A 14507-nucleotide genomic window follows, 5' to 3' on the forward strand; every position below is an offset into this window, starting at 1 on the left:
GACGGCGCGTACGACGAAACCGTTATACTACTTATATATATAGGTACCTACCCACTACCCAGCACAAAATCCCCAAAACCGATTTATATTGAATTTAATAATTATTATATTGGGAGTATGCGTGTGCATACTTAAGCTCCTGCGGCGGTTATTGAGGGGACGTTTTAGCTAATTCATAAATAATCTGGATATTAAAAATCAATTTAATACAAAGCTTAAAAAATTATACCTGTTGCATCATTTACAGTATGCAGGTCGCAGGAAGATTGTCCAAACATGCTCTACCCATTTTTTCCAAATTTCAGTAATAGCCAATTGCTACTGCATATTCGGATTTTCGGAATTAGGTATTAACTGTAACTAACTATGTACCATGTTTTCAGATACACACATTTGTGTGTACCATTTAAGAAGTGTCCGGTAGTCCTGTGGCGATATAAACTTTGCTTAAATTTGCTTTTAAATTGGTTTTATGAACCGGCGAACCGCTAACATGGGAGTGGAAATTACGTTAGCATTACTTCCAACCATGCAGTACAAATGAGAACCATGTTTGTTGGTTACCTATATTTTGAAGAACATATTGTTTTATAATATGGTTTCAAAATTTAATAACTGAATCAAAACCAATTTGATCACAATATATTGCTACGAAAAATCTTTTAATATTTTCTTACTCATAAATACATTTTTATTTTTCAATAAATATTTCAGGAGTATAGACAAATAAAAAATGTTTTTTCTTTAATTAATAAAAATAAAATTAATATTTTTTTTAAATAAAACAACATAGTATATTACTCGGGGTACCTATAATAGGTAAAAGATTAAACTACAAACAAAATAATAAAAAGGTGGATAAGTGGATGTCGCTCTGCTGTACGGTAGGTTACAAGTGGGTCACTGTAATGGATGGTGTTAAATTTGAATTCAATGATATAATATCATTGTATAAGAAAAACGATTCTGAGCGAAAACGGTCAGTCACCCTATGATATTACCAAGTATATTTGATGATATTATTGTGAATAAAGTAATTTATATATAACCTATTAACGTGGAGCCTTGTCTTAAATTTTCAATCCTTAGCCATAAAAGTTAAACATTTTATAAATTTTTAACCACAAAATAATTAATAAATTATAAATTTGATAAATGTTGTCAAAATTTGAACTTTAAATGCTTATAAAAAAAAATTGTGCAAATGTATTTTTAATATTTTTCAACTGCTATTAAAACGATATATCAGGAGTCTAATATTAAATTTTCACGCTTTTTTACCCAACAAATAAAAATTTATTGATATTTATAGAAAAAAAAACTAAAAAAATTGAAAACTGACAATGTCCGTAAACAGCTCAAATAGAGTCAAAATATTTTCAAAATTGTATGGTGTATAGAAAATGCTAATATAAACATTCAGTGAAATTTTCAAGTATCTACAGTCATTCGTTTTTTAATTACAATAAAATAAAAAAATCGTTACATGAGAAATCGAGTAAATATCAAATGTTGTAAAAATATAAATTTCAGACGCTCATAAAAATTTAATTTAAGTTTCTTCTAGACATTTTTTTTTTTGATAAAGGTAGACAAACTTATGAGTAATCTTATATTACATTTTCAAATCTTAGATTTAAAAAGAAAAATTTTTATGAATTCTCATCAAAATAATTTGCTATTTTTCGTGATTTTTCCGTATTTTGTCAAAATTTGAACTTTAAATGCTTATAATTAAAAACTGTGACTAAGGATTTTTAATTTTTTTCATCTGCCTTTGAAACAATAAACTAGGAGCCTTCTATTAAATTTTCAAGCTTTTTTACTCAATAGATAAAATTTTATTGATATTTATAGAAAAAAAAACTAAAAAAATTGAAAACTGACAATGGCTGTAAACAGCTCAAAAAGAGTCAAAATATTTGGAAAATTTTATGGTGTATAGAAAATGCTAATATAAACAACCAGTGAAAATTTCATGCATCTACGGTCATTTGTTTTAGAGTTACACCAATAACCAAAATCGATTTTGTTAAAAATCGATTTTGCGTAAAAATTCCCGTTTTTCCTTAATTTTTCTTTTGTTTTTCACATCGCTTTTGAAAACTACTGGGAAATTAAAATTTGGACCTCCCCAATGCACCAACGATATTCACTTTCCCATCGAACAAGATACTGAAGTCGAAAATCGAAGCATTATTTCGACTACTTATCGTGTACACAGACACAAAAATAAAAAAAAAATAAAAAAAAAATAAAAAAAAAAACACACATCATTGTAAAATCAATACATTCATCGTTTCACTCAGAATCTAAAATATAAGTAACAACTAATAAGTATAATAAGTAATAACTAATAATAATTAATACATAGTACCTATTATAGTAATACACCAGTGATACACAAGGGAGATCCTAGGGTTTATTTTTTAGGGGGGGGGGGGGTGGTTGGATTGTAAGCCTCACATATGAATTTAGTTTTTGGCTCGTGGAATATTTTTTTGCTTATTTATAGGGTCACCATTGGTTTCATACTTACATATTATACATTACTATTAAGTTGTAATGTCGTATGTAGTTTAATTTTAAAATTGTTTAAACAATTTGGAGTAGGTTTTCAAAACGTAATACCTAATTTATTTACGAATATTATTTTTGGGAATTTTCAGAAAATCTTATAATATTTATTATACATACAATTTTTATAATATTTTTCTTACGTTTAACGTACCTATATCTATTTTTTTTTTGTCAGGTTTTTCTGTTACATCATGTATTTATGAAAAAAAAATGAATATTTGGCTCGGACAACGTAGGACGGGATAGCTAACATAGTCAATAAAGATTAATAATTAAAAAAAAACGGACAAGTGAATGTCGCTCTGCTGTACAGTAGGTTACCAGTTATATAATATATATATTTGTATACGTAATATCATTGTATACAAAAAACGATTCTGAGCGGAGACGGTTTGTCAGTGTGGATATTTTATATTATATTTATATTGCTATTACTTGGGTACTTAAGTATTATTAATACGGTGGCCGATAGGATGAATCGATATTATAAAATTACAACAAAATATTTATTATAAAATTGTTATTCTTGGTTATTTGAGATGTAATTTCGTCCAAATTTGAACATAAAAAACCTATAACGAAAAACTGTGTTTTTATATTTTTGAGATTTTTTGCTTACAAAAGAAACTACTTACGTGGAATCTTGTTTTAAATGTTCAATCCTTAACTATTAAAGACAGTTGAACATTTATAAATTTTTAACTACAAAATCGTTTTTAAATTTGATAATTGCTGTCGAAAAATGAATTTTAAATGCTCATAAAAAAAATGTGCACCTATTTATTTTTAATATTCTTCAACTAATATTGTAACAATATATTATCAGGAGCCTTGTATTAATTTGTCATGCTTCTTGACCCAAAAATAACATTTTATTGACAATTATAGAAAAAAAAACTAAAAAAATTTAAAATGTCCGTAAACTGCAGCTTGAAAACAGTTAAAATATTTTGAATGCCCCAACTAGATTCACTTTCCCATCGAAGTACCTATCGAACAATTATCAAGATACTGTTGAAGAAAATCGAAGCAGTGTTACTGCCCAAAACAGTGACAACAGATAAAAAAAAATAAAAATAAAAAACACATCATTGTAAAATCAATATTTTAATACATCGCTCCGCTCAGAATCGGATTTCTATTTATATATATTTATATTAGCATTTTCTATACACCATAAAATATACTAAATATTTTGACTTGTTTTGAGCTGTTTACGGACATTTTCAATTTCCAATTTTTTAAAGTTTTTTTTTTTATATGAATGTCAGTAAAATTTTATTTGTAGGGTAAAAAAAGCTTGAAAATTGGATACAAAGGTTTCTTATATATCGTTACAATGAAATTTGAAAAATATTTAAAATTCATTAACAATTTTTTTTTATAAACATTTAAAGTTCAAATCTTGAGAAACTAGATACGTAAAAATCACGAAAATTTGCAAATTATTTTGAGTTAGAAATAGATAAAAATGTTTAATTTTAAGTCTAAGATTTAAAAATGTAATAGAAGATTCCTCATAAGTTTGTCTACCTTAATCAAAAAAAAATGTCTACAAGAAAGTCAAATTAAATTTTTATGAGCGTTTGAAGTTCATATTTTTACAAGATTCAAGATATTCACTCGATTTTTCATGTAACGATTTTCTTATTTTGTTGTAGGTAATTCAAAAACTAATAACTGTAAATACACGACAATTTCACTGAATATTTATATTCTCATTTTCTATACACCATAAAATGTTGAAAATATTTTGAGATGTTTACGGACAATTTCAAATGTAATAATTATTTTGTTGTTAACATTTTGTAAAATGTTCATCTTTTATAGCTAAAGAAATTTAAAACACGGTTCCACGTCAATAGCCGTTCTATTATATAAATTACTTTATTCACAATAACACCATCAAATATGCTTAGTAATATCATAGGCTGACTGAACGTTTTCGCTCAGAATCATTTTTCTTATACAATGATATTATATCATTGAATTCAAATTTAACACAGTCCATTACAGTGACCCACTTTTAACCTACTGTACAGCAGAGCGATACCCACTTGCCCACTTATTTTTAGTTTGGTGTCTTATTTTCGCATATTCAGAGCGTCCCATTAGGATATACCCATTAGTCGTAGGGGTTAGGTTGGAGGATGTATTATTTTCGACAAAATAAGTGGAGGGATGCCATTCCACCGTCATCCCCCCAAAACCAAATTCAATTACTGCTCATAATATGACATATAATGTATTGTCTCGACTCTCGACCTTTAGAAACATACAAGGTACAAGTGTTGAACATGCGCGCATTTTAGTTCTACTGAATTTTTTGATATACTTTAATACAAGAGTGAATTGATCTATTATCAAACTTTATCTGTGTTTACACATAGTTTTTTTATGATATTTAAATTTTTAAGCAAGTGATTTGTATGTAACATATTATCCCTTAATATTAAAATAGGAAATGTAAAAAAACCAATGTACAACTCAAATAATGAGTATATATCTTTAAATTTGATAATAGCTAATAAGTTAATTCACTCTAATATTAAATCCAGCAGGCAACAACACAAAAAAGGTTCTACTGAATGCATATTTTCTGTTGTATGTTTATAAGATGAAGGAAAAAATTATTGTGCACTAGGGTAAACCGTATAACAATAGGATAGTTCTCATTTGAAAAAAAGTTTTGTATCAACACTGGATAATCTTCTGGCCTAAAAATATGGTGTTTAAGTAAACTTAAAAATGTAAAAATCAGAATTTGAGTAATTTAATTAATTTAAGGAAAAAACGGGGAGTTTTTTCGGTAGGTGTACCAACCTGTGGGTTACAACACAATTTTGTGTGATTGTAAAAATGTATTTCAATCAATTGTACCTACTGTATGAAGTAAATATAAATAACATAAATTAAATATATAATTATAATATTAATTAACTAATTATTGAAAATTGGTCTGCTTTTACACATATAAAACAGTATAGTTTATCAATCAGATTTTTATTTTTTATAACATGCAAAAAATAAATAATAACTAAATTGGGTCAAAAGTCTAATCTAAAGACCACTACAGCCTACTGCATATATTTTACTATGCTCAGACTATTTATAATTTTCTTAAACAAAAGTTGCTGATCATTTAATTGTACTCAACAACATTTATAAATGTTATGGACGACTGTGCTTGTGACTGACGTATCTTGTACAATCACAAATTAAAACAACTAAGCTTTAAGGAAGAACGGACTGGCTAGGGTCGCGGGTAAACGATCCCCGCATGGACCTTGCAAAACTTTGGGCTGATAACTTATAAATATTTTATTATTAGCCCAATTTTTATTCGCAGTCCGTCCCTGGTCTTAAGTAGTTTACTTTGTTTTATACTTAGCAAAATATTTTTATAAAAGGTTAACACTCATACATTCCGTTTTAATTTCTATATAGACAAAAATATTACTTTGTTTTAAAATGTTAACCTTTCAGTTAACATTTTAATATCAGTCAACAAATAGTAAATGTTATATGATAAATAAAAAAAATATATGACAATAAACATTAAGTTGTCAATAACAGATATTACACTGTGTTAAAATTTTATGTTATGTTGTTATATTTTTTTCAACTGTAAATATAATAAAGTTTAACTATTTAAATTTTTAAATTTGATATATTTTTATTATGGAACTTAAATTACAATTTTCATTATAAACTCTAACATGGTGTTAATACATTTAATTACTACTTATTTCTTTGGCCTGGCGAAGTTCAAAATGTGTTGGATGAGATGGTAGGGTTTTTTGTGACCATTCATTTATAGATAAATTCTTAACAGAACTTGCACACAACTGATCTAATTTAAGGTTAAATGGAAGTAAAATGTTATCCGAAGTGCCAAATAATTGTCGTAAACTATCTCTTGCTGCCATTTCATGTGCAATATCTATAGTTTCTCCAAAACCTATTTCAAAGAAAACATTATTTAAAGAATAAAAATAATTTATAAATAACTTAATTAATTATGTTTAATGAAAATTGAATACTTACCAAGTCCAATCATATGTTTAGTATCTGGAGTATATAATCCTACTCTAAAGCATGCTAATATTGTATTCTTGCCAGAGCATCCAATAAGTCTAGGTTCAGGCGACTGAATACCATCTCTAGCTAAGATTTCCGATAACAGTTTAATAGGTTCTTCAGGTTCCCAAAACTGATGCAAGTCCTTATCAGCTATTTGTGTTATAATAAAATCACGCACAAATAATGCGGCTCGACTATCGCCAGAACTTTCTATCAATGCAGCTATTATTGATTTCAGTACATTAGACAAAGTAGGTTTTTCCACGGGAAATTCCTATGTATAAAATAATAATAATCAATTATATATTTAAAATAATGTGTCTTATACATTTGTATTCACATATTATACTAACAGCACAAAGAATCAAATCAGAAGTACCAATATGGAATGAAACATGAGACAGTGTTTCAATACTTGTTAAATACTTGTGAATTCCTCTGAAATAACAAAGAAACAATTTAAAAACAGTCTTACACCAATGCTTTTTGGACTTTTGGAGTATACGTACATGATTCCTTCTTCTGGTAATCTAGGTAAAACTGTACGTAAATAACGTTTAACTATGTCATCAATAAAATCTGAACCCTTGGAAACTAAATCTTTATTATCAGATAAATTTAATGTAGGCTGCTCTATACCAACATTCTTTTGTCTTTCTTCCTCACGAATAATATATGAACGTTCAGTTAATGCCTGTTGCAACAAATCATTATTGAACTCTTCACCTAAACGCTTACTGAATGCATAGATCTCGGTATCATAATTCCTAGATAAACAATTACAATTACAAATTATAAGTAATACTTATAATAATAATTATTATTAAAATCAAAACCAAAATATTTAATCTTACCATTCAAGGAATGTTTTACGGTGAACTGGTTTTTCAGGCCCTTGAATATCTTTTCTACGTTTCAATTCTCTCAATGTTGGAGCTAACCATCTATGAAATGATTGTTCGCATTCTAGTCAAAAACAAAAATATTAATTTTATCGCAAAAGAAATTATTGGGTAGGTATTGTGACATGTTTATAAATATACATTTATAGTTATTATTAATTATTTTTAAAAAATAGAATCAAAAAATGTGAAATAGTTTGAAAAAGAAAGATAGAAATTAATTAAGTTACAGCAAAACTGACTGATACTAATATGGATTCATTGGCGGAAATCGGCAGGGAGGTCGAGGAGTCTCAGCCTCCCTAAAGTCTGTCAAGCCCCCTCCTTTTTTAGTTGTGTAGGATTGAAGCCCCCCCCCCCCCCCCGCTCACATTGATGTTAACAATGTTAGCTCCCCTGAAATTGTAATGGATTTCCCTCTATGCATGGAATACTAGAGTTAAAAATTTAAAAATGGGTGCGTTTTATTAAATAATATTAAATTGACTTACTTTGGGCGGTTTTCAAAACTTTTAGAACACGGTTGGTTGTACGTAGAGTCAGCATGTTTGTAAGATACTATACCGTAACTATTTGATTTAAAAACAAACTTTCATTTCAAAGTTGTATTAAAATCGCACATTATTTTCTATAGTTTTATTTGGTTTTAAAATTTGATAAGACATGTACATTTGCTTTCGCTTATCAGATATCCAAGAATAATATAAAAGTATCTTTGAATTAATTTCTTATCTTTTTTAACCATGGTACATTATACTACTATCACGTGACTACTATCTACTCATCATGCTATTCTGTTGGTGACGTATCACCTAGATCCCCGTCCTACTAGATCCCCATGGTTATCTAGATCCCCTGTGGTCAACTAGATCCCCTGTGGTCAACTAGATCCTCGTGGGTCAATTAGTTCCCCTGTCAACTAAATCCCCTTGGGCCATCTAGATCCATATATACGGTCTTTAAGATCACCAAATTTATATTTTCCCCTAAAGATCTATATGATCTCAAAATTAGTGATCTAATTGACCAACATAGGAACAGTTAATGATATAAATAGCATAATTAAAATTAATTACATTATATAGGTATTATAATTTATTTATTTATTATCCAATATCCATTAATTATACTTTAAACTAAAATTAATAATAATAATTTATATACAATTATGTAAAATAGCATTTTTTTGTTGATAAAATCAAAAATATTCTTTAATCAAATACCATTATAATAATATCTATTCATACGATTTACATAACAGATAGAAGGATAAAGGCCGTGGAGAGCTGGGCGCTCATACACTTGAAAAATCTTAAATTACGACGGTTTACATATTATATTACAAATATAGGAAGTTTGAATTTATATTTGACAGTATTTTATTATTCAATTCAATTCAATTCAATGAAGTAGGTTGATATTATTAAGTAGGTAGGTGTATTTGTGATTTTATTGTGGTTAAAGTACTTAATTTATTTTTCCATTGTCCATTAGGGATTAGTAAGTACCTACAGGCTACAACAGTTGGTTTAAATTCATTTTTGGCAAAAATAATACATTTAATAAATGTCATTGTGTGTTGAAAATATAATAATACTAAAGGTATTCTAAAAATCGTTGAAGGTTGTAGCATACAGACCAAGTACAGGAAATAGGACTACCGACTAGTATTGCAGACATGCATTCACCTCGAGAAAGGTAAGGTAAATTACTTGAAGAATAGTTAAAAATTATTTTATTGATATTTTTAAATGCACTGAAGTAAAATTGAAATTTTAATATAGGAGTAGTTGCATTAGAGGATTTGTTGTATGTTGTCAGTAAAAGATATGAAGGTGATTATTTTGATTCTGTAGAAGTGACAGTCCCATCATCAATACCCGGGCCATTCTAGGAGCATCAATATGAATGCACCACGGGATTTTGCGGGAGTACTAGTAGCAGTCATTAATAGGCTACCTAATATTTAAAATGTGTTAGCCTACATGGTTCTTTTTTTTTGTAGTTACAACAAGTGTATAGATATTTTGTACCATAATAAATTAATTGTGTTTCTATTAATTTTACAGTTATTGAATGTTTTATTAAAAGGTAATTGTACGATATAAGTTGACTAATAATAAAATAAACAAGGTTTAATATGTATTAAATAGTATATTTTTATGTAAAAAAGTGTAAAACAATATTATTATATAATTGCTTTTTTTTCTTTGTTTTCAAGATCCCAGTCACATGTTGGTACGATTTGACGAGCATCCATTTAATTTAATTATAGACATTTTATAATAGGTATCTAACAACTTACCTACGACTATTATCCAGAAAGATTTATTGTTTTTTATATTGTATAGGTAATTTATTATGTTTATTTTTAACGCATAATACTGTTATATTTAACAAGTATGTAAAAATTATTAAAATTCCCTATACTTAAGAATAAAGTAACGAAAAAAATAAATATAATCGTTCATGTTTCACTAAAAAATGAGCGAAAGTCCAATATGTGCCTTCACACGAAAAAGTAACTACCTACCTACGTTCCTGTTAAGTTACTAAAAATTGAATGAAATCACTGGAAATATATCATTTGAACGCTTGAGTACTGCTGCTAACCTATTATCTCCGCTCTACACTTTTATGGTAGGTCGGAATTTACTAATATAAAATAACAACTTATAAGAACAATTAATTTCTTTCACATTATTCTGGCGATCTGGTGTTATATATTAAAATATTATTTTAAGTACAATCCATTTTCAGAAAAGTTGCAATCACTTATTGGATTTTGGTAAATTACTATGCATACGGGCATTTATAAACTTTATTATTTAACAGTTACTCACTTATCAGTTATCAGGTATTACTTATTACTTACAACTATTATTAGCTACGTATTAAATATTAATTATTATTTATTAATATCCACTTAATAACATAAAAACTTGAGTTTGGTCCCGATTTTGAGATTTTTCATGATAACTTTTATTGTATCAAAATATGATATCTGTAGCACAGAATAATTTATTTTATTATTATATCTGTTAATTGTTATAAGCATATTATAAATTATAATATATATCTATATGGTTATATTCGATAAACTAAATTGATAACTGTGTAATTAAAAAAAATAAAAATTGTGACGGTACAGAATATTTTGTTTGTATTATTTTAATGTATTCCCTAATTTAATCTATATAATACAGATAGGTATTAATATTATAGGCAAAAAGGTGGATAAGTGGATGTCGCTCTGCTGTACAGTAGGTTACAAGTGGGTCACTGTAATGGATGGTGTTAAATTTGAATTCAATGATATAATATCATTGTATAAGAAAAACGATTCTGAGCGAAAACGGTCCGTCAGCCTATGATATTACCAAGTATATTTGATGATATTATTGTGAATAAAGTAATTTATATATAACCTATTTACGTGGAACCTTGTTTTAAATTTTTAATCCTTAGCTACAAAAGTTGAACATTTATAAATTTTCAACTACAAAATAATTATTACATTTTAAATTTGATAAATTTTGTCAAAATTTTAACTTAAAGTGCTAATAAAAAATAATTGTGCCTATGTATTTTTAAGATTTTTTAACTAATATTGTAAAAATATATCAGGAGCCTTGCATTAAATGTTCACGCTATTTTACCCAACAAATAAAATTTTGTTGATATTTATGGAAAAAAAACTAAGAAAATTGAAAACTGACAATGTCCGTAAACAGCTCAAAAAGTGTCAAAATATTTTCAAAATTGTATGGTGTATAAAAAATGCAATTATAAACATTCAGTCAAAATTGCATGTCCCTACGGTCATTAGTTTTAGAGTTACACCAAAAACCAAAATCGATTTTCTCGAAAACAGATTTTGCGTAAAAATTCCCATTTTTCCTTAATTTTTCTTTTGTTTTTCACGTCGCTTTTGAAAACTACTGGGAACTTTTGACCCCCTAAAGTACCAACTAGATTCTCTTTCCTATCAGAAAAGTTATTGTTGAAGAAAATCCAAGCACTTTTACTGTCCTAAAAGGTGATGACAGACACAAAAATAAAAAAAAAACACACATCATTGTAAAATCAATACATTCATCGCTTCGTTCAGAATCTAAAAATAATTTCAGGCCATGTATTAATGTAAATATTATGAAAAAAAATAAAAATGTTATAATCATTAGGTATAGGTACATAGGTAGCCAGGTAGGTACATTTTAAAATATTTTGATAGTTTTTTTAGCTATTTATAGGCATAAGAAAATTTCGATTTTTATTAATTTTTTAAAAAATTATTGTCGAAAAAAATTGCATGTTACGTCAAAAAACTTAAAAACCTAATACAAGGTTCCTCATGAGTTTTTAATACCTACTGGAATTAAAATTGAAAGTTGAGCGTAATTCCAGAAATATTTTTTACGAGTCTCTGAAGTTTGACGAATGAGGATTAGTCAAGCGTAAAATAACAATTTTGATCTTTTGTTTTAATTCAAAATCGGATACATTTTTAGATACTGAGCGAAGAGATGAATGTATTGATCTTACAATGATGTGTGTTTTTTTTTTATTTTTGTGTCTGTCATCACCTTTTAGGACAGTAAAAGTGCTTGGATTTTCTTCAACAATAACTTTTCTGATAGGAAAGAGAATCTAGTTGGTACTTTGGGGGGTCAAAAGTTCCCAGTAGTTTTCAAAAGCGGCGTGAAAAACAAAAGAAAAATTAAGGAAAAATGGGAATTTTTACGCAAAATCTGTTTTCGAGAAAATCAATTTTGGTTTTTGGTGTAACTCTAAAACAAATGACCGTAGGGACATGACATTTTGACTGAATGTTTATAATTGCATTTTTTATACACCATACAATTTTGAAAATATTTTGACTTTTTTTGAGCTGTTAACGGACATTGTCAGTTTTCAATTTTTTTAGTTTTTTTTCTATAAATATCAATAAAATTTTATTTGTTGGGTAAAAAAGCGTGGAAATTTAAAACAAGGCTCCACGTAAATAGGTTATTTATAAATTACTTTATTCACAATAATATCATCAAATATACTTGGTAATATCATAAAATGTTTAACTTTTATGGCTAAGGATTGAAAATTTAAAACAATGCTCCACGTAAATAGGTTATATATAAATTACTTTATTCACAATAATATCATCAAATATACTTATTTCATAGGCTCCTAGTCATAGGCTGACTGACCGTTGTCGCTCAGAATCGTTTTTCTTATACAATGATATTATATCATTGAATTCAAATTTAACACCATCCATTACAGTGACCTACTTGTAACCTACTGTACAGCAGAGCGACATCCACTTACCCACCTTTTTTTATTATTAATCCTGCTATAAAATCCGATCCCTACTTATTACTTACACAGACATAAAAAAAAACTAAAAATACTCAGAATCTAAAATAATAACGGAGAAATGAACATTCTAGTTTCCCGGTAATCAGTAAATCTGAAGCTTTAAAATACTTATAAAGTTGTAATAGGTATCTTAATTCGTTAAATACTAAATGACTGAATGTCTTAGTAGTTAAATTTGTAGTAGTCAGTATTCAAGATAGGTACACATTTTTCTAGATTAATAATATTATTAAAATGTTGTTAGATTATTATAACCCTCACTATTCCATCGTTCGTCAATCATTACAGTTATGTATGTTACGAGTGATTGATGCCGTATAGTATGCGTTATTAGTGTTTATAATATTTTCAAAATAAATTATAAAACACGATAATTTAATTTAATAATGGAGAAAGTTATTCGTGAGATTGGTGGTTCCAGAGGCACAGGACTTAAATACAAAGACGACGATGGATATACTTACTGGAAAAATCGACAATGTCGAATGCACTTAACTATTCGTTGTGCATCCTGGAGAGCTGGGTAAATTTAATAATTTTAAACAATCACCTATATACATTAAATATAAAAAATTACCTACCTTCCTTTTCTTTACATTAAAATATTTAAAGATTTAGAAGTCATAAATTCGATTTAAGAATTTTTTTCTTTTCACTTCATTGTCATCCAGGCTACTGGTAGGTATAGATTTAAAATAATGAAATTTTGCTGACCATGGTTAGTACTGCAGGGATCTTGCTGTACAGTAGATTTTATTCTAAATGGTTGTGTTATTAAGTAATAGTGTATTATGTTATTTAGTAATTATTAGTAGAGGAACCTATATATGTTTATATTTTAAATATTATTTTCTTTTTTAGTTGTCGTGCAAAAGGCAAAGTTTTTAATAGCGACACTTCGAAAGTTTTGCTGCTGACAGGCCATGAAACTCATCCAGAAAACCAATTGGCATTAAATAGGTTCAAAAATATTTGTAATCAACGGGCACAGGCTGAACAAATATCACTTCGGGTCATTTATAACGAAGTAAGTTTTATATTTATTATAATTACAAACACCAATTATATAGCAAGGAAGTTAATTAGAAAGTATTATTATACGATACTTTTTTAGATTGTTTTCATACATAAGTGTTTTGTCCTGAAAATGTAGGTATAAAATGTAAATATTATGGCGTGATCTTTATTATGCATTAAAGATGATGTAAACGTATACTGTTCTCTCTGGCCCACGTGCAAAAATGCAAAATAGAGAAGATACGCATTCACGTAAAATAATTTTTTTTTTATGATTTTGAGTTATCTTGATAAAAATCACACATCGCAAAAATTATAGAGAATAAGTATATGACATAGATTTGTCTAAATATATTGTCTCAAAAATCAAAACAATTCAATAAATATAACCATTTAAATTTTATATTTTTCAGTAAAATAATAATGAAATATAAAACCGACATTATAATTTTTTTGTCACGTCTGCACCGAAAGTTTAGTTGTCGATGACGGTTGAAGCGGAAAGTGACCTTTTCCGTCCAGTGGGCAGTAAAGTGGAAATCTCAA

The 14507-nt window shown here is 27.6% G+C and overlaps 1 protein-coding gene and 1 long non-coding RNA gene across 2 annotated transcripts; one reads left to right on the forward strand and one right to left on the reverse strand.

The window, feature by feature from the left end:
• Window positions 1-6230: 6230 nt before the first annotated feature.
• Window positions 6231-8217, reverse strand: LOC132941025 (large ribosomal subunit protein mL44). The gene is made up of 6 exons (XM_061008873.1): window positions 8057-8217; window positions 7518-7629; window positions 7173-7430; window positions 7017-7101; window positions 6628-6937; window positions 6231-6541 (listed from the first exon to the last, which is right to left on the reverse strand). The coding sequence occupies exons 1-6, from the start codon at window positions 8109-8111 to the stop codon at window positions 6315-6317; spliced, it is 1047 nt and encodes a 348-aa protein (XP_060864856.1). The 5' UTR covers window positions 8112-8217; the 3' UTR covers window positions 6231-6314.
• Window positions 8218-13351: 5134 nt separating this feature from the next.
• Window positions 13352-14507, forward strand: LOC132941051 (uncharacterized). Its single transcript, XR_009664128.1, has 3 exons — window positions 13352-13467; window positions 13806-13971; window positions 14375-14507. It is a non-coding gene; the product is annotated as an uncharacterized LOC132941051 (long non-coding RNA).

This window comes from Metopolophium dirhodum, chromosome 3 (genome assembly GCF_019925205.1).
Source record: "Metopolophium dirhodum isolate CAU chromosome 3, ASM1992520v1, whole genome shotgun sequence".
Classification (NCBI taxonomy): Eukaryota; Metazoa; Arthropoda; class Insecta; order Hemiptera; family Aphididae; genus Metopolophium; species Metopolophium dirhodum.